This window comes from Muntiacus reevesi, chromosome 3, assembly GCF_963930625.1.
Source record: "Muntiacus reevesi chromosome 3, mMunRee1.1, whole genome shotgun sequence".
Classification (NCBI taxonomy): Eukaryota; Metazoa; Chordata; class Mammalia; order Artiodactyla; family Cervidae; genus Muntiacus; species Muntiacus reevesi.
Window position 1 is genome coordinate 115,524,590 of NC_089251.1, and position 20,466 is coordinate 115,545,055.

At 55.7% G+C, this 20,466-nt stretch overlaps 2 protein-coding genes and 1 long non-coding RNA gene across 4 annotated transcripts in view; 1 reads left to right on the forward strand and 2 right to left on the reverse strand.

The window, feature by feature from the left end:
- On the reverse strand, nt 1-17,124 carry LOC136164794 (uncharacterized). The gene is made up of 4 exons (XR_010662407.1): nt 15,960-17,124; nt 9,398-9,493; nt 426-604; nt 1-282 (listed from the first exon to the last, which is right to left on the reverse strand). It is a non-coding gene; the product is annotated as an uncharacterized lncRNA (long non-coding RNA).
- Nucleotides 6,355-20,466, forward strand: part of HCRTR1 (hypocretin receptor 1) — a 16,859-nt gene continuing 2,747 nt past the window's right edge. The window contains exons 1-7 of one of the 2 annotated variants that reach the window (XM_065930277.1): nt 6,355-7,008; nt 7,184-7,362; nt 8,757-9,000; nt 9,348-9,463; nt 11,115-11,341; nt 12,414-12,535; nt 14,709-15,593. In XM_065930277.1, the coding sequence (XP_065786349.1) occupies nt 6,810-7,008; nt 7,184-7,362; nt 8,757-9,000; nt 9,348-9,463; nt 11,115-11,341; nt 12,414-12,535; nt 14,709-14,899 (1,278 nt within the window). In that variant the 5' untranslated portion in view covers nt 6,355-6,809 and the 3' untranslated portion in view covers nt 14,900-15,593. Of the gene's footprint in view, nt 7,009-7,183; nt 7,363-8,756; nt 9,001-9,347; nt 9,464-11,114; nt 11,342-12,413; nt 12,536-14,708; nt 15,594-20,466 lie in introns of those variants that run through there. The other variant, XM_065930278.1, reaches the window with a different exon arrangement.
- Nucleotides 18,174-20,466, reverse strand: part of PEF1 (penta-EF-hand domain containing 1) — a 17,866-nt gene continuing 15,573 nt past the window's right edge. Inside the window, exon 5 of the mRNA XM_065930279.1 lies at nt 18,174-19,193. Within this exon, the coding sequence (XP_065786351.1) occupies nt 18,964-19,193 (230 nt within the window). The 3' untranslated portion in view covers nt 18,174-18,963. The remainder of the gene's footprint in view (nt 19,194-20,466) is intronic.

Sequence of the window (20,466 nt, forward strand, 5' to 3'; positions counted from 1 at the left end):
ACACACACAGACTCACACCCCTCCCAGGAAGATCAGGCCTCTCCTTTTGCTTCCCTCATGTGTTCCTGTGTTGAAATAGCCACACCAGCACACATTTCCTGTGATCATTGCTTACTATTACTTATTATTTTAGGATTTGGATCTTTAACAGCCTCCAGCACCAATACATGACGAGAAACAAAAACACTACTAGGGACTTCAGTGGTGGTCCTGTGCTGAAGACCTTCTCTTCTAATGCAGAGGTTCAGTCCCTGGTCAGGGAGCTAAGATCTTGTATGCCTCCTGGCCAAAACAAAACAAGACATAAAACAGAAGCAATGTTGTAACAAATTCAATGAAGACTTTAAAAATGGTCCACATCAAAAACAAACAAACAACCCCCCCCCAAAAAAAAAAAAAAAATGACAGGATAAGCATAAAGATACCTGGCAAAGTCTGGATCCTCCCAATGAAGATCACTCTGATTTTTAAAGATATTATTTTTAAAATATCATGAGAATGAATGTGTGGTTGTCAGTCTTTCTGGTGCCCAGCACTTGCTGCTCCGCACACCTGCTCTGTTCACAGCGAATACACGAGTGTGCTAAAGGTTCCTGTTGGACTCCTAAGCAGTGAAATGAGACACAAACAGGTTGTATTATTTCCTATTGCACTGTAACATATTACCACTAACTAAGTGACTTAAAACCACACAAAATTTTCTCTCCTATGTTTCTGGAGTTTAGAAGTCCAAATGTGTCTTATGAGGCTAAAAATCAAGGAACTGGCAGGGCTGCGTTCTTTCTGGAGACTTCAGGAAAGACTCTGTTGCTTATCTTTTCCAGCTTCTAAGAGGCTGCTATCATGCCTTGGTCCGTGGCCCCTTCCAGGGCTGGTATCACTTTAGCCTCTGCTTCTGTCATCACATCTCCTCTTTCTCACCCGCCTGCCTCCTTATGAGGACCTGTCCTCATTACACCATATTGGGCCCACCTGGTTAACTTAGGCTACTCCATCGAGATCTTTAGCTTAGCCCCATCTGCAAAGCCTCTTTGGCATTGTAACTTATTTACAGATTCTGGGGATTAGGACACGGACATGTTTGACGGCCATGACCCAGTCCATCAGAGAGGTGAAGTGACTAGTCCAAGATCACACAGTGGTAAGTGACAGAGTCCGGACTCTGACCCAGGCCTCTCCGGCCCCCGAGCCTGTGCTCCTCACCCTCTTTCACCGCCAGAATTAACGAGATGAGGGGTTTTAATTTGTTTTCCTTCAGATCCACATGCACTACCCATTGTTGGTCCGAGCGCCATCCCACCCCTGGGCCTGACTCCACAGCTCCCACCCTAATGCATTTGATACCCACTCCACCCATGCTTACATGGGGTCTCCGCAGCCTAAGCAGCAGGACCCCCCAGCTCTGCAGCCTACCTCCCACCAGTGTCTGTCTGTTGAGTGGGTCTCTGAGTGAGTGAGCAGACAGTAGACTGCTGTCTCCAGCCCCCTCTCTCTACCTCCTGACCTGGTAAGCCACTGAGGATGCCTGACTTCCGGTCCTGGATCCCTGCTTCTCCTGGTGGATGGTGGGTCCTTTCCAATCACTCAAACCCCAGAAAAAGACTGGCTCTCCCCAAGGAGAAGGGGCACAAAACCTGAGCACCTGGCCTGGAGAAGGAGGACCTGAGGTCCCTCGGTCCCTCCTGCGGGTATGACACTTTGCCAGGAACCCCCAGAGGTCAGTGCTTTTGGGCCCAAGGACCACAGCACCCTGGCCACCTCCGTGGCCTGTCTGGACTCAGCCCTCTGAAAGCACTCCCCTTTCTGGGCCCACAGCCCACTCGGTGCTGGCCTTCCCCTGGCCCCACCCCACACCTCTGCTTGTTTTCTGATCTCTGTTCTTCTGAGAAGCACCTCTGCCCTCCCCGCCCAGAGTGTTCCCATCCCCATCCTGGGCCCGTGGCAGCATTAGTGAGTTGAAAATGCAATTACATTTTGATTATTCTAGTCCCAGCCAGACAGAGGTTACTGCAAGTCACACTGGAATTGGGAGGGAGGGGGAGGTAGCACCTGGGGGCAGTGCCCAGGCTGACACTTGAAGATGGATGTGACCAGGTCCTGTGGCTCAGAGGCTCAGGATTAGATCAACAAGGCTGGAGCTGGCTGGTTCCAGGAAAGAGGTCGCGTGGCCAAAGGTTGACTGACAGCTCGGGCAAAGCAAAGGCTTCAGGCTGGCCCTTCCTGGGAGGAGGAGGCATCAGGTTGCACGCCCAGCCTGGAGATGAAGAATATGAGGTCCTGGGGCCCTCCTCTAGACACAGGTGGTTTGCCAGAAGCCAAGGTCTCCCAGAGGACTTCCCAGGGGGCACTAGTGGTAAAGAACCTGCCTGCCAATGCAGGAGACTTGGGTTCGATCCCTGGGTCAGGAAGATCCCCTGGAGGAGGGTATGGCAACCTACTCCTGTATTCTTGCCTGGAGAATCCCATGGACAGGGGAGCCTGACGGGCTACAGTTCATTGGGCTGCAAAGAGTCAGACACAAGTGACTTAGCACCCATGCCCAGAGGACAGTGCTGTTAGCCCAAGGACCAAACCACTGCAGCTCTTGGAGGGTCTCCTAGAGCATCAGTGGCCCCCTTGGGGCCCCAGAATTTTCTCTGAGCAAGACACCCCAGGGTCTCTACTCCATGCCCACAGAGGCCAAATAACTGGTCTCTCTCTCCCACCCTTAAGCAGTGGCTTAGGGAGACAGACTCCAGGCTAGACGGACCTGGGGACCCAGAGCCTCCTCCCTGCCCAGGGTCTGGTAGGGGAGGAAGAAAGATCTGCTGCTTCAGGTTAGAAGGAATCACCCAGAATCCCTTGTCCTGGGGAGCAGCCACTTCTGGGGTCCCCAGGAATGAAAAGGGACCCCTCTTAAGGGGAGATGGGATGGGCTCTGTGAAACTGGATATTGTGGGGGTGGGGGTGGATTCTCAGCCTGACTCTTCCCCACACAGACACGTGCACCCCCAACACAATGATATGGGGGACTTGGGAAGCTCCTTGTTCACTCCAACCCAGGGTGTCTGGCAGGCCCTGAATCATGGCATTCTGCACTGGGTTCTAAGCCGGGGCTGTGCAGCGCTCAGCCGGAGCCCATCGCCCACACAGGCACAGAGGGGGCTGTCCCTTTCACATCACCACCTGTACCGTGTTTGCTGTGACTGTCATCTGAGTGTCCGCGCGCGATCTGCCTCCCATCCCCGCATGCGTCGCAGCCCACTCCCCAGCCCGTACCTAGCAAACAGTCACAGCTCTAGATGGGCGGGGGACAGGGGGATTCACTTGGGAGATTAGATGAGTCATTGCTGTGGGGGCAGACTACCAAGTTCCATGCATGCGCAGAGCCATGGACACAAAGGCACACCGCGCTCACATTCCCACACTCACAGGGGAATGAGCTGGGAGGCCATGCTAGTCAAAGCTACACTCACACATCCAGACACACCGAGAGGCAGACACCCCCAACACACACACACACACACATCCTTCATAGACACAGACATCAGTATGCATAGAGACAAATCAAGACACACATCATACAGACACATCCCACCCCGGGTGACTCCAGTCATCAACCCAGAGCCTGTCCCCTACCCACATGCATGCTCAGACGCACACACATACACACACACACAGCCACACATTGGATTCCCCAGACATGTAGTCACAACCCTTACTTCTTAATACAGACACACAAACTCTCTCTCTCTTCCCCCTGCCCCACCACACACACACACACACACACACATACACACACACACATGTCCCCTTATCCATTCCCTATGGCAGGCAGGCACCTCGGGCACGCAGGGCAGAGCCTTGGGAACCTCATGGATGCTCTGAACGATCACTTACTGTGCAGATGCTGCCCAGGGACAGTGCTACGTAAGGACGAGACTTGGTCCTCCCTCCTGCCCTGGACAGGTAAAGGAGGTCCCCGACCTGCCCCCAGCTTCCCTCCCACACCCTCTATGCCTAATGTGCATCTCTAGCTCCTTTGAAGAAAAGCCTTTGGCTGCAACAGGGAAGATGGAAGTTCCAGCTCAGGAATCCCCTCCCAGGAGGGAAGGGGTGTGCGTCTCTGAGGCTCAGAGAGTAGGGTGAATCTGATGGGTTAGGAAGGTCCTGTCCAGACATAGAGGATGGTCAAGGTGATGGCTCAATGCCTAGGAGGTCACCCTTCACCGGCTTGTGGCTCTCGGAAGGCCCAACCGCCATACTTTTGTCCCTGTTGTTTCTTCTGCCTTGAATCCCCTCCCCCCCCCCCCCCCCCCCCCCCACCGCAGGGCTTCTCATTAGGTCTCTACATCCCTGCTCTAGGAGACTGTCCTGCTGTCCTGGTTGAATCAATCTGTCCTTCTGTGCCCCAGCAGCTCTGTCACACTGTAGAGGACTTGCCTGGCTGTGAGCCCACCTGCCTCCAGCCAGCCTGGGCACCTCTGTCTGGCGAAGGAGGAGGATAGACCTGGAGAACTGGGCAGGATTGAATCCCAGCTCGGCCTCTGCTGTGTGACCCTGGACAAGTCACTGAATCACGTGAGACCAGGGTCCTTATCTGTGCAATGGGGATGGTGAACAAGCACCTCACTGGGTTGATGTGATGATTAAATGGGATCGTGCATGGCGGGGACTGTGCAAATGGCAGCGGTAATATTCTAGCTCATTGCCTGACATGCAGCTGAGAAAATGTTTGTTGAATTCATCAGCCCCTCTGCTCCCCTGCGTGTTGCCCCCATCTATCTTCCCTATCTTGGGAGGGGTGAAGCAGTCATGAACAGAAAGGACTGGAGGGCAGATAGAATCAGAGGCTGGGAGATGGGCGAGCAGGGTCTCTAGGCATCTCCGGGAGCTCGCTGCTCCAGCAACAGCTGGAGCCTGGCAGGAGACGGTGCAGGCGACGTTCTCTCACCCTGGTCACCCACCTGTGCCATCATCCTCGTCAGCTAGGTGAGGCAGCGGGCAGAGGTGGAGCTGGGACCCACCTCCAGCACTGTGGCTCTCCGAAGCTGCCCGGGGGCCCGCCGGCACACAGTAGGTGCGCTCTGAATGCAGCGTAGGCGGAGGCAGGAATGTTGAATGCATGCGAACGTAATGAATGAACGGATGGACACATGAATGAAGGTGGGATGGACGCGTGAAGTCGTGAGCTGGGAGGGACGAGCCTCTCCCTCCGCCCTCCGAGACTCGGGGGTTGGGAGACCTGCAGCCGAGACAGGCTGGGGCCCCCCCTCCCTGCCCTGCCCCTCCCGCGCCGTCCCCCGCTCCCCGCGGCGTACAGCTCCGCGGAGCCCGCGCCCAGCCACAGCCCGCGTCGGAGTCGGCGCTCGCGCCCAGCCGAGCGAGCCCAGACAGGACAGCCTAGGAAGGGGGCTCCCCAGCCTGGTGCCCGCCCCCAGCCCCGGGCCCCGGAGACCGGCCTTCCGGGAGGGGAGGCGAAGTCCCGTTGCACGATCGGGGGATCAGCACCAGAGGACGCCCGGGTCCCAGAGCCAACAGGTGCGGGGCTTGGGGGACCCCTGGGCCCAGAGTGGGCGGTTCCAGAGGACCCTCGGCGGGAGCCAAGCGTCTCGGGAGCTGTGACCTGGGTGCTGGGAGGCTGGGTCCCCAGCAGGCTCTGCCCTCTTTCCGGCAGGTTCCTAAAGAACCCTTCGCGCCCTCGCTCCCCCGACCACCGCCCCACAGCCCCCGAAATGCAATGAGGTCCCGCTGGGGAAGCATGTCCGTCGGCGCCCGGTAGGGATGTGAAGGAGACCCCTCCTGCTCCCCCGGGGGTCTCCAGGGATCCGCAACCCTCCTACACACATCCGGGGTCGTCCAGGCTCAGTTTGGGGGGAGGAGGGGGTCTGAGCGAGGGATGAGCAGCGGGGTGCGAGGCCGGATTTGTGAATGAAGAGGGCGGCCGGCGCGCCGGTCCAGCGACCCCTTGCGGCCGCCGGGGCTCATCGCGGCCGCGGGTTTCAAGGCAGGGACTATCTGGGGCCGGGGGTGACCCGCTCAGCCCCTGGGCCTGGGGCTCTCTCCTCGCTTTCAGGGAGGTTGTCAGCTCCTCCCTGCACCTCCACCCACACCGTGTGTGTGGGTGGGTGTGTATCCACCTGGGAGAGTCTGACAGGTCTGGTGGGCGGGGCCTGGGTCTCTGAAAGCCTCCCTTGATCATTTTTTTTACAACCCCCAAATTCAGGCCAGTGAACTGACTCAGGAGAGAAGGTGTTTGCAACCAGGATGGCTTCTCCTTCCTAAGCTGTGGTGTTTGGTGGACTCAGACAGACCTTAGTGGCCTTGTGACCTTGAGCAAGGGGCTCAACCTCTTTGAGCTTCTGTCTCCTCTGCAAAGCAGAGCTCTTAATAGTGGTAACCCGCAATGGCCAGGAAGCCAGCCAGTTTCTGGGTAAAACCTTTGGCGTTCATTAGAGCTGATTTCTCCTCACTGGCCCTGTGAGGCAGATTCAGTTATTACTCTACGAGATAGATGGGGAAACCGAGGCTGAGAGGTGAGTTGGCCAACTGGTATGGAATGGGTATGCAAGGCTTTCTCCAACCATTTCAGGCTCATCCTAACCCATATGATTGTGAGAATTAAGAGAGAGCTTATCTGCACGTAACCCAGCACACTCCCTAATGTTCCCTTTCTTCCTTCCTTCCTTCAGAAGGTTTGGGGCTGGGACCCTAAACACCTGAGTGCAAGACTGCCCCCCCCCAAGGGAAGTGGGCTGAAACCTGGCCCACGTGCACCCCTCCCTGGGGAGAGCCTGGGATGCCCATCAGCCATAGTGGCTCCTGAGCTCATGGAGCCCTCGGCCACCCCAGGGCCCCAGACGGGGATCTCCACTGAGGACAGGGAACGGTCCCCGGAGCCTCCAGACTACGAAGACGAGTTTCTCCGCTATCTGTGGCGTGATTATCTGTACCCGAAGCAGTACGAGTGGGTCCTCATCGCAGCCTACGTGGCTGTGTTCTTCGTAGCCCTGGTGGGCAACACGCTCGGTAGGTCTCTGGGGGTGCTGCAGGATCCCCCTAGGAACTGGGAGGGGTCCTGGGCCTCACTTTTCTCCCCAGTCCCTACCAGGTAGTGTGGGGGAAGTGTCTCACTGATGGGGCCCAGCTAGACTGGGCGTGGCTCTGCCTCCAGCCTCATCTCTCCCCACTGCCCACCCTGCAGTGTGCCTGGCCGTGTGGCGGAACCACCACATGAGGACGGTCACCAACTACTTTATCGTCAACCTGTCCCTGGCCGACGTGCTGGTGACGGCCATCTGCCTGCCGGCCAGCTTGTTAGTAGACATCACTGAATCCTGGCTCTTTGGCCATGCCCTCTGCAAGGTCATCCCCTATCTACAGGTGAGCTCCGCCTGGATGACCCTCATGATCCTTCTGACACACCAAGCCCAACAACCACAGCCTTGCGTAGGTCTCAGGGACCCTTAGTCTTGACTTTCCGACGGTGGCTCAGGACCTCGACAATGTCACGCTCTACTGTCAGCGGGAGCCGGCTACCAGGCCCGACACTTAAGGACACAGACACAGCCCCACATGCTGATGCAGAGATCCCCTCCAGGTCACACCCACAGACATACACACAGTCAGTTGGGGACACAGGTACAGTCACCTCCAGGTACTCAGGCACACGGAGGAGGAGCCAGACACAGCCTGCTGAGACAGAGCGCTGGGCTGCTCCCTGATCCAGGGGAGGGCAGATTGAGGGGGCCTGCCGGAGAGAGTGCCCTCCCCTCCCCTCCCCTCCCATGGCTGGCCGGGGCCTTCCCTTTCCCAGTGGTGGGAATCAGGACACCCAGTGGGGTTGGCGGGGTGGAAGGAGGACTGGTCAGAGGCCAGGGTTTCATCCCTGCCCCACCTCCCTATACCCCAGAGGGCAGGGGGCACTCGTGGAGCCAGCAGCCACCTGCATCTCTGGCCTTGGTTCATCTCTGCCTCTCAGAATGAGGACTCTTTTCCCTTACAGCCTGGGGAAAGGGATGAAATCCCTGGGCAGAGAGAATGCCTCTTGGTTTTCCCATTATATTGAGGTTTTCCACTCAACTGATTAACTCTGGCCACCCTGAAAATAAAGACAGGCAGGTGAGGAAATTCACCTAAGGCAAGTTATTTAACATTTCTGTTCTTCAGTTTCCTCATCTGTACCTTGGAGGTAAGAGTACTCACCTCATGAGTCATTGTGAGGATCCTGAGAACAGTGTCTGGCACGTAGTTATTTCGAAAAGTGTAAGTTATTACACCTGCTATGTGCCAGGTCTCAGGCTGGATGTTCTCCACCCATAATTTCATTTATTCTAAAAAGAATCCTGCCAGGAGGATGATATATTCTCATTCTGCAGATGAGGCTCAGAGAGGGTAAGTGATTTGATCAAATCTACCCTGGCAGTAAGGCTTCCCTTGTGGTTCAGATGGCGAAGAATCTGCCTGTAATGAGGGAGATCTGGGTTCGATCCCTGGGCTGGGAAGATCCCCTGGAGGAGGGCACAGCATTCTCTGGAGTATTCTTGCCATGGAGAATCCCACGGACAGAGGAGCCTGGTGGGCCACGGTCTGTGGGATCACAAAGAGTCGGACATGACTGAGTAACTAGGCATAGCACAGCACCCAGGCAGTAAGTGGTGGAGTCAGGATCTGCACTGCACCTGGCTGCCTGCTATTTCTGGGCTGTGAGCTCGATCACTCACCCCATGTCCCCGGGTGGCCCCCAAAAGGACTGACATTGTGTCCCCTCGGGGCAGGCCGTGTCTGTGTCTGTGGCAGTGCTGACCCTCAGCTTCATCGCCTTGGACCGCTGGTATGCCATCTGCCACCCTCTGCTGTTCAAGAGCACTGCCCGGCGTGCCCGGGGCTCCATCCTGGGCATCTGGGCTGTGTCGCTGGCCGTCATGGTGCCCCAGGCTGCGGTCATGGAGTGCAGCAGCGTGCTGCCGGAGCTAGCCAACCGGACCCGGCTCTTCTCCGTCTGTGATGAACGCTGGGCTGGTAAGAGCGGGAGCCTTGGGAGGGCACCTGAGGTGGGCACATCTGGGATACATACCCAGCGGTAGACATCTCTCAGGGCACTTTTGCAGTGGGCAGCCCGGAGTCTCTCGGGAGGACACTCTAGAGCAGGCATCTACCAGGGTTACCTCCAGGGTGGGTACGTCCTCTAGGGTAGACAGCTGTGCCAGGGTTCCTCTGGGATGGACACACCCATGGGCTGGGTAACTCCAGGGTCTCTCTGCCAGGGCTCCTGCATGGGGCCGAGCTTTGGCTCTAGTTGGGGCAGGGTGGTATTGCTAAGCGGTGCCGGCTGGGGGCCCAACCCTTGCATCTCTTGGCCCCTGCAGACGATCTCTATCCCAAGATCTACCACAGCTGCTTCTTCATCGTCACTTACCTGGCGCCGCTGGGCCTCATGGCCATGGCCTATTTCCAGATCTTCCGCAAGCTCTGGGGCCGCCAGGTGAGGCCCACTCTGGTGTCACTGTCTGGGCTGGGAGGGCAAAAAGGTCCTCATCTTAGGGAGTGCACAGTCCTCTGCCTTCAGAACATGCCATTCTGGCTGCAACCAGAGAGGCAAGGCCCAGGGACAAACTCCAGGCCAGAAATGCTAGTGCTGGCCCTGGAACCAAGGAGTAATTGATACTGTTCTAATAGCAGTAGCTGCCTGCCACTGTCCTAGTCTCAGTAGTTATCATACCGAACACTCCCAGCCAGTCTTGTATCCTCTCCACCACCAAACATTATCCCCAACTCCATATATGAGAGAACTGAGACCCAGAGAGGCAAAGCAACTTCTCCCAAATCCTTCACAGTGAGTGGAAGGTCAGGGACTAAAACCCAGGTCTGGGGGTTCCAATGATAATGGTACCTCTGTGCTGCTTCCCAGTTAGGCACTTGGCTTGCAGTGTCTTCTTAGCGATTAATATTTAACCGAAGCAGCAATATTACCCACAATACAAACACTGAGTAAGGGCAACCAGTTTGCCACAGCCAATGAGTAACAGCCCTCCTGGTTCCAGAGCCTTCCTTCTCTCCTCTATTACAAACTGACTGACAGCAAGTTCCACGGGGTGGGGGGTGGGGGTGGCGTTTGCCAAGGGAGGGGGTGCTCCGTGGCCCTTGGCACTTGTGGGGGTGAGTCCTGGATCAGTGCCTGGACAGGGAGAGGATGCCAGCCAGAACACGAGCAGCCTTGCGGTCCACCAACACTTGCCATCTGCTCCTCACAGTCCCCCGGTCAAGATGGCAGGAGTCACTATCCTTACCAACAGGAAAAAGTGCAGAGTGAGCGAAAGTCACTCAGTTGTGTTCAACTCTCTGCGACCCCATGGACTGTATAGTCCATGGAATTCTCAAGGCCAGAATACTGGAGTGGGTAGCCTTTCCCTTCTCCAGTTCTGATATAGATTCTCAAACATTGTGCAAAGTGAAAGTCGCTCAGTTGTGTCCGACCAACAGGAAAAACCAAGGCTCAGAAAAGAAAAGTGAGTCACATACCAAGGTCACATAGCTCATGGATGGCTCAGCTAGCCCTAGACCCCAAGTTTCCTGAACTCTAGCCCCATGCCCTTCTGCTGTAGGGTGATTCAGGTGTCCAGTGTGGGAAGAGGCTGTGAAGGTATCTGTGCTGCTCCAGGAGCCCAGAACCATCACAGGCCTGCAGGCACCGACCTAGGCTGGGACCTGTGCTCTGAGGCCCAGGCCATTCCGTGCTGCACACCTATTCACCCCTTGCTCAGGCCTCCTAGAGTCAAGCATGGGCCAGAGGGAGGTACAACCCACCACTGAGGAAGATGGATGGGTAGCTAGGAGGATATTCAGGCCCCAGGCTGTGACCTAGGGACTTCTTGAGGGTCCCCTACCTCATCTATAACTAAAGGCCAATAATATGTTCCCAAGAGGCATATTGTGGGAGGTCTCACAATGAGCTAATGAAAAAATGGAAGTATACTCAAGTCCAGAACGTTGGTCTTTATCATGAGTATTAGTTCCTTCCTACTGCAAGGGTTTGTTCCCTTGCTCACCTCTGCCCTGCCCCAGAGTCCAGCCCAGCAAACAGAACACCCCTCCCAAGGGGGTGTACCCACAACTGCCGTCTGTGTGCTGGACAGATCCCTGGCACCACGTCAGCCCTGGTCAGGAACTGGAAGCGGCCCTCAGTCCAGCTGGAGGACCAGGGGCAAGGCCTGGGTGCAGAGCCCCAGCCTCGGGCCCGCGCCTTCCTGGCCGAGGTGAAGCAGATGCGAGCTCGGAGGAAGACAGCCAAGATGCTGATGGTGGTGCTGCTGGTCTTTGCTCTCTGCTACCTGCCCATCAGTGTCCTCAACGTCCTCAAGAGGTGAGAGCACGTGGGGAGCGGTTGGGGGTGGGGAGAGCTGCTGGAGTCAGAGAAAGGAGCTTTCTCAGTTTTAGAGAAAAACTAGCCCACCGCTCATTCACTGTGTGACCTTGGGGCAGTTGTTTCTCTTCTTGAGCCTCAATCTCCTCATCTGTAAAATGGGAAGAATAGCCTGCCTGCCTCCTAAGGCTATCATGAAAATCCTCTCATCTATTCAGTCAGTCATCAGATGGCAAGGGCTGGGAACAGAATGAACAAGTGCAGGGGACAATGTCCTGCCTTCGTGGAGGTGACATCTGGTGGGAGAGAGAATGGACATATTAATATATTACAATGTCAGCCAGCGAGAACTGCTAGGAAGAAAAAAATAGGGAAAGGGGATAGAAAGTGACAATGACTGAGATTGGTGGGTTTTTTTAAAAAATCTTTTTTTTTTAAAGATGTAATGGTTTTTTTAAAAGGCCTGAGAAAGTGACATTTGGCAGAGACTTGAAGGGAGGCACCACGCCCACGGGTGTCTGGAAGAACAGAGGCCGTGGTGGGGTGGGGGTGGGGAGGGCAAAACACCGGGCTGTTCGCCACCATGTGAGATAATCTGAGTGTGAGTTTGTGCTCGGCCAATTCCTGGCTGTGTGATCTTGGGCACATCACTTCGCTTCTCTGAATCTGTTCTCTATTTGAAAATGGGATGATGTCTATGACTCATCATGCTGCTGTGAAGACAGATGATAAAGAGGAAGGGGAGCCCCAGGGGATCAGCCAGCCAGTGACTGAGCGGAGGTACCCTGGCCCCTGCCCCCAGGCCCACTCTGGTCATACGCTCTGAGCTCAAGAACCCCAAACTGTGGTCAGGACCCCAGACCCAGAGGCCCAGGAAAAGGCCATCTGGTGAACAGAAGGGACCGTGGGACTCCTGTACTTTACAGCCATTCATGAGCTGCGTGACCTTGGTCAACTCACTTTCCTTTTCTGAGTTCTGGTTTTCCTGTATGCTCGATGAGGATGGTGACTCCTGCCCAACAGAAACACACACACACACCCCATTTCTGAGTGTCCTGCCCCCCGGTCCTAGGGTGTTCGGGATGTTCCACCAAGCCAGCGACCGAGAAGCTGTCTATGCCTGCTTCACTTTCTCCCACTGGCTGGTGTATGCCAACAGCGCTGCCAATCCCATCATCTACAACTTCCTCAGTGGTGAGTGGACTGGAGACGCAGAGTAACAGAGGGTGGCAACAGTCCCCAGGACAGCAGTCTCCGCATCTCCAATCCAGGCTGAATAAAGCCTGGGAGGATACACCTGCTCCCTCCTGGGGACAGTGACCCTGCTCTGCACACTCTCACTCAGGGGGATCACCTGGCCCCGCCCAGGAGTCCTGGTTTGAATGGGAGACAGGTTACACTCCCAATAGTAGCCAAAGAAGGTGACCAGCACCTGGATTCAGTTTTGCACATGACGCAGACCAGTGGGTGGGCGGGAGGTCAGGGGTGGGCCAGTTCACCTCAATCCCTGCCTGACACATGCAGAGCAGGACCACCGATCAGCCAGTCTGGTCGACACAGGCTCCAGATGGAGTCCCAGTCTGAAGAGGTGACTGCATAATCAAGGCATGGGAGGAAGGGAGGGCCACCAGCAGAGGCAGCCCAGAGCCAGGAAGTGGCTTCCGCATGCCCAGCTAGACACAGACGGGCAGCATGGCCAGGATCTGGGGGGGCTACCCCTGAATCCACCTGCCTCCAGCACCAGCCCTGTCCCTCTCCAGGCATCTGTGGTCCCTGCTCCCTGCAGGTCTCCCCTTCCAGCTGTCCCACAGCCCCCACCCCCTTCCGCTACCTCCCGGCCTCAGGGCGGAAAGGCCCCACCCCTGGCCCCCACCCGGGCTCAGCAGAGTGTGACTCACCAGACCTCTGACTTGGACCAGGCCTGAGGACCAGATGACTCTTCAAGCCTGGACGCAAATGACTTTTGCAAAAAAGTTGAAAAGTTAAAGGGGCCAGGGTCAATATTTTACCCTTCATTGAGACTAAAGAATTACTTAACAAAGGCTAGCCAGTGGTTCGGAGAGGCAATGGCAACCTACTCCAGTACTCCTGCCTGGTAAATCCCATGGATGGAGGAGCCTGCCTGGTAGGCTGCAGTCCATGGGGTCGCTAAGAGTCAGACACAACTGAGCGACTTCACTTTCACTTTTCACTTTCATGCACTGGAGAAGGAAATGGCAACCCACTCCAGTATTCTTGCCTGGAGAGTCCCAGGGACAGAGGAGCCTGGTGGGCTGCTGTCTATGGGGTCGCACAGAGTCGGACATGACCAAAGTGACTTAGCAGCAGCAGCAGCAGCCAGTGATTTCTGACTCAGAGAACAGAGATGAGTACGTGATGGAGAGCATTCCTTCATTTGCCCTACATTTACTGAGCGCCTACTCTATGCTGGGGGCTTCCCTGGCAGCTCAGATGGTAAAAAAAAAAAAAAAAAAAAAAATCTGCCTACGATGCAGGAGACCTGGGTTCAATCCCTGTTGGGGCGATCACCTGGAGGAGGGCATGGCAACCCACTCCATTATTCTTGCCTGGAGAGTCCCCATGGACAGAGGAGTCTGGCGGGCTACAATCTGTGGGGTTGCAGAGTCGGACACAGCTGAGCGACTAAGCACAGCACTGTGTGCTCAGTCCTCTGCTGGGAGCCAGCATGGCTTGCCAGTGATGAAATGTGGTTGTTCGGTTACAGCACAGTCTATTGCCTGGGGTCCTCTGGCTGAACAGGTGGCCGTGGTGGTCCCTCCCTCCCCACTGTCCCCCCACACCCCTCAACTTTAACCAAGGGCTTTAGAATTAGAATGGGGTCCAAATTCTGCGTGGTGACAGGCCACTGGACCTGTGTGTCTCATCGGTGGAGTGAGGCGATGAAGGACTCGGGCCCCTCGGGGTGCTGGGGTGAGCTGGATGACAAGCTCAGGCAGTGGGCACAGCGCCTCGTGCGAGGGCCACCACCGCGGTCATCTTTACCACCACGGGGCAGAGGTGGGCAAAGCCTAGCTGCAGATGGTGAGCCCTGAGCCCCTTCACCTGCATGCCGGCCAGGGTGGAGGTGACCTGAGGTCCGAGCCAGACGCCACGTTTTGAGCTGGGTTCAGAGCCAGGGCGCAGTCAAGGAATCAGATGAAAATTGCATTTCTCCTTGTGAATTTGCTCCAGGGCTTATCCTCACTCTCCCTGGCAGGGGCGAGGTCGCCTTGGGGCGCTCTCTTGCCCGGGGCTACCCTTCCTTCCCACCCCCCTCAGAGGCAGCTTGGCTGGAACTATGTCGGTGTTTCTGGGCCGAAGGCCACCTCTGTCTGCTTATGGCTGTGTCTTCTGTCTCTCAACCAAGGCAAATTCCGGGAGCAGTTTAAGGCCGCCTTCTCCTGCTGCCTGCCCGGCCTGGGTCCCTGCGCCTCTCTGAAGGCCCCCAGCCCTCGCTCCTCTGCCAGCCACAAGTCCTTGTCCTTGCAGAGCCGGTGCTCCGTCTCCAAAGTCTCGGAGCATGTGCTGCTCACCAGCGTCACCACGGTGCTGCCCTGAGTGAGGGTCGTGCTGGTGGCTCTGGGGGTAAGGGGGGGCTGCTCCTCTGGCTCCTGGGAGGCCCACCCCCACACCTTGTGGAAAGACTGCTGGTTGCAGTGTGAGGCCGCCCCGGGCTCCACTCCTGGTTTTCTGCCTGTTTGCCTCCAGGCAGTGTCACTTCCCTTCTCTCAACTGTGTCCCCTATGAGGGACGGATGCGAGGATTAAGCATGTTCAGGATAAGTGCAAAGCTCTCTGTAAACTGCAAAGCATTACAGACAAGATTATCGTCTCGCTCCTCTCACTTGGCCATACCCCATGGTACCATCCATCGCCATCATCCTTCCAGAGCTTGGCCTGACTCCCAAAGACCTTCTCCTACCCAATTACAGGTCTTCCCTGGAGTCTGCTTTAAGGGTCCCGGCAGGCATTTCCATCTGGTTCAGGAGCTCCCTAAAGCCCAGACTGCACTTGGCAGCCGCTCCTTGAGGCCCATGTGAACTAATCTGAGCCCAGCCCCTCTGGTGGGAAAACAGCCCCCCACCCCCCACCAGGTGCCAAGTGCACACTCCGTAGGCTGGACCCCGCTGATTGCGTGGTGTCATAGAACACTCTCCATGTGGCCGTTTGGCAGGGAGGCTAGCAGTCTGAAGCAACTCTCATTAAAAGCCTGGCACTGACTGTCCCCTTTCCTTGTCATTGCACAAAATCTGGGCTCCATAGGTTAGGAGGGAGAAGGTAGGGAGTGAGAAGCTGGGGAGGCTGGGGGAGGTGGAGGGGGGGAGTCAAGGCAGCACCGGAAGGCAGCTCTCTGCTGACCCCTCCCGCGTCTTGCCCCCGACACACTGGATCCCAGATGGTTCCTGGCCAGGCCTCAGAGTTCACAGGCTGCTGCCCCCTCACGCGGCACCGATCCCGGTGCCAGGACCTCAGTCGTGACCACATCTGTCAGCTCCTGGGCCCAGGAGCCTGTGGAAGGTGAGGGGGAGGGCAGGTGGGCAGACAGCAGGGTTAACTGGTTTACTGTTATCGTCACTTTCTTGGAGATCAGGGCTTGCATTTCTTTTCTGTGAACTCACCGAATAAAAAGAGAAAGCCAAGGACTGGGCTCGACAGGCTTCATCTGCTACCAGATGATTAGAGGGCGGCTGGAGGCCCTGATCCTCACGGCCGGAGCAGGAGGTGGGACGCCGTCTGAAGGGCTCTCTGCTGGGAGGAGCAGCAGACAGCTGGCAGAGGCTGGCTCGGCCCTGTGCACTGCCGGTTCTGCTTAACCTGATTAATGACCTCGCCCGTCAGAAAATGGGGCAAAATGCAGCTCCTGCCAGGAACCCAGCCCAGGACGCGTCAGCACCCATCCTCGTGGGCAGAGCAGGTGGAGGGAGTGGTCTGCGCCTGGCATCTCGCCCTCCAGAGGACTGTCAGCCCAGCTCCTGTGAGTCGCTGCCAGGCGGAATGTGGGGTGTCCCACCCATCCTCCACTCCCCTCCCTCTGGCCTTGGGATCCAAAGTTGTTTGTCAAGTTTGCAGCCAGGCTTGGAGGGGCGGTGTGGTAGACTGAGGTGTGAGGGCTGGCCCCCAAGTCTAGAACCAACCATGCCCGTAAGGACGCAGCCAGGTCATGGGCTCCTCAGTCCCAGCTGAACGTGAGGGTGCCAGCACATGACTGGCACTGTTCCACATGTGGGTTTCAGTAGACACGTGGCTCGGTGGAGCAAAGAAACAACAGAAGCTTACCCTAATGTCTGCATTTCTACCCGACTCTCTGCTGTTTGAGCCCAGAACCGTGGTGGGCCTCAGGCCTCCGTTTTGGGGTCTCGGGTAATTCAGAGGTCACCTGGGATGAAGCTCAGTGAAGAGCTTCTGAGGAGCCCAGGGCTATGTGACCTAGGGAAGGGAGGCCTGGGGGAAATGCAGTGACAGGTTTCAGCTACCTAGGGGGCTGGCGTGCTGAGAGGGTGAAACAGGTTCTGGGTGGCCTGAGAGAGAAAACCACAGCCAATGAGTGATATTTCCAAGGTGGCAGGATGTGGGATCCACTTCAGGGAGAAGCCCCTATTAGTTGAGGAGGAAATGGGCTGCCCAGAAAGGCACTGAATCGTCACTGGAGGTTGGCAAGCAGAGGCCAGACTGAAGGTGGAGTAGATGGAAGGGCTTCTAGCTCCAGATGGGGACTGGCCTCTGGGAACTGGACTCCATCTAACTCGAGGATTCTAGCACAACAGCAGCCAGAGGAGAATGGGGCTGAACTGGCTCAGCCTGACACACCTGCCGGCCTCACTGAGCCGCTTCCCCAACCAAGCATGGAGGAGAGCCTGGCTTGCTTATCTTCACCCACCAGAGTGAAAGGATTAGCTTGCCACTACCCATCATCAAGTCTCCCCGGCAAGCCAGAATGTCTGGTGTCTTGGCTTTTGATTGAGATTTTGTCAGATCACTATAGACATTTGGCGTAGGCTGATTATCATGCTGAAGATCCAGCTGGTAAGTACAGATGTTTGTGCTTAATAAAAATGGGGGGAAAGTTATGACTTCATAAATGCAGTTTGTCTGGAAGATAAAACCAGGGCTTGAGGTGATAAAAGGCCATGCTGTGAGAAGGCTGGGGTGGTGGCTTCTAGCCCGGAATGCCGGCCCAAAAACTGTTATAAAACACACAGTCAGCCCCTTGGACTGAACCGGGCAGGCCCCGACACTGAACTTCACCCAGGTATGTGACAGCAGCCCCCGGAAGGCCATGCCTGTTGAACTGTTTCTTTCTGCATAGCGTGGTACCTAGCAGGGGTCCCCAAGCTCCAGGATCTAATGCCTGATGATCTGAGGTGCAGCTGATGGAATCATATTAAGAAAGTGAAAATGAAGTCATTCAGTCGTGTCCGACTCTTTGAGACCCTGTAGACTGCAGCCTACCAGGCTCCTCTGTCCATGGGATTCTCCAGGCAAGAATACTGGAGTGGGCTGCCATTTCCTTCTCTAGGGAATCTTCCCAACTGAGGGATTGAACCCAGGTCTCCTGCATTGCAGGCAGACGCTTTACCCTCTGAGCCACCAGGGAAACCCAATAATAATAAAGTGCACAATAAATGTAATGCACTTTAATCATCCTGAAACCATTTCCTCCCCACTCCCCCATCCGTGAGAAAACTGTCTTCCATGAGACCAGTGTCTGGTGCCAAAAAGGCTGGAGACCACTGGATATAATATGTACTTAAATATTCATTGAATGAAGTAAATGAGTGACTAAATGGAATCACACGTGGACCTTTAACTGGGAAATTGTGGTGAAAAACATGGAACTCCAGAATTTTATTCTTATATTGAAGCTTATGGTGTCATGAACTTTTTGGCCCCAAATGAAAAAAAGAAAACCACAAATTAAAAAAAGCATTGGCAGTGGGAAGTGGCAACTTGTTCCCTGGAGACTGAAGCCAAGCAGAAGACGCAGGCAAGTGAGGGGTCCGAGCTGCAGAGGGGTTGCCTGGCCAAAGATGCCCAGGGAGCAGACGGCCCAAGCTCCCTGAGCAGGGACAACCCCATGGCAGCTAGAAGTCAATCACACACGGCCTTATGGGGGTGGAATCCAAGCCACTGGTCCCATGGGCAGATCTCTCACCCCTACCCTGGTCAGATTCTGCTTTGGAGAAATGGGGTTCGTTTGACAAGACAACACGGGTGAGGGAATGCAGGTGCTAATGCTAAGAGGCTGACGAATACTTACCACTGGCGTCAGGGCACAGAAGGAAAAGCTAGAGGCTGGAGCCAGTCAACTGGACGCTAACAGCTGTGACTCGCATCTCTCGCAACTGGTGCAAGGATGTGCCATTTAAATGCTCAGGGACGTAAGGACATTCAACTTCCAGTCCTCGGTCAGGCCCTCACCTGTGTGGGCTCAGCTGAGACCCCCGCTATTTGGTGGCCATGACACAGACTCCCAGCACTCTTTGGGAACACTTTTGCATCATGCAAGGGAGAATTCTTTTTCTAGAAGGGGCAGGAAAAGAAGAGAGGCCCACATGCTTCTCCCACCCTAGGAGCCAGGAAATGTCGCTGCCTGACGCGCTCCCCACTCTGCGGGTGGGCTGGTCATAGCATCCGAGAGGCTGTCATGGTGACGAAGTCCTCGAAGCTGAGCCGGATGCTGCCCTGCACAGCTGTGTCCTTCTCCCGGAAGGCCTCGGTCAGCACCTGCAGCTGGGTGCACACCTGGATGAAGCGGTCCAGCTGCATGGCGGGACTAGCGGAGCGCGGGCAGTAGCGGGAGACCAGGAGCTGGGTGAACTGGGGGCTCAGGTTGTAGCCCATCTGGGACAGAGCTGGAGAGGAGGGGCACACAGATCAGACACAAAAGCCTGCCGTGAGCACTGCCATCGACCAGCTCCACGGAGCACCGCAGTTCAGGAACTTCGAGGGGACTGGCACCAAAGCAGAAACGGGACAGACGTCCGAGATGCCAGGAGCACAGCAGGAGCTCTGGGTGCTCCCCGGAGCTGGAGGCCCCCATCGCTTGCTCTCAAGGTCTCTACTATCTGTTTAATTAGGGGTCCGCAGAGTCCCAGAATAACACCAGTCTGTACATGCTCATCTCTGACTTGTCTGTATTACAGATGGAAGCCTGAGTCCCCTTGGGCCATCCTGCCCCAAGCTGACAGATATCAGAGGCAGCTCAGCTGAGGCTATGAGGGCCTGCTCTGGAGTTGAAACAGCCCCTCTGCAAGCAGTTTATTAACCTTACTAATCCTCTGTCTTACCATCTCTAAAATGGGGTAATACTTACCTTGTAGGTTCTAGTAAGGATTAAAGGAGGTGATCATGCAAAGGGCTTGGCATAGTGCTTGGCATATAATAAACACTCATAGTAAGTGTTATTTGTTAAAAGTAATAAAATCATCCCATCTCCCCCAGGTGAGGCTGCAGGACAGTTCCAAGGTTGCAGTCTCCACACTGCTCCCTACATCCCCTCAACCCAACTGAGATGCTCCCTTCCCCCTCTCGGTATAATCTACCCCCTCAGGCTACTATCTCAGCTCCCCTTTTGCCATGTGGCCCTTGGGCAAGTTTTCTAGACTAAGCCTCAGTTTGCTCATCTGTAAAAGGGTAATAATAAGAGATCCTTCATCTAAGGGTGGGGAATAAGAAACAGTACCTATCACATGTGGAGACAGAATGATGTAACATAGGAGAAAAACTTATTCCAGTGCCTAGCCCATAGCAAAGATTCAATAAGTACTAGCTCTCCTGTGATGATATCACCCTTACAAACATCCACCACTAGATCATCACTCAACAGGGTAGATGCTCAGGACAAATCTCCTTTCTCTTCTGCCAGGGAGCTCCCTTCTCCCCCTGCCTCCAAGCTCCTCGGTCTGACTGAAATCCATGGCCAGGGCGATGGGCTGGGTGCTCTGGGGAATGCTTTTTCCCTCTTAGCTGGGAAAGCTCCCTGTCCAGTTCTCATCAACCACACTAACCAACTGTCCTCTAGAGCCAGACGTGGAACCAGACCTGGAGCTGTGACCTCACGTCACCTTACCCAACTACAACGTTTAGAGTACTCTGGGAAGGAAACTGCCTTCCACCAGAGCCAGC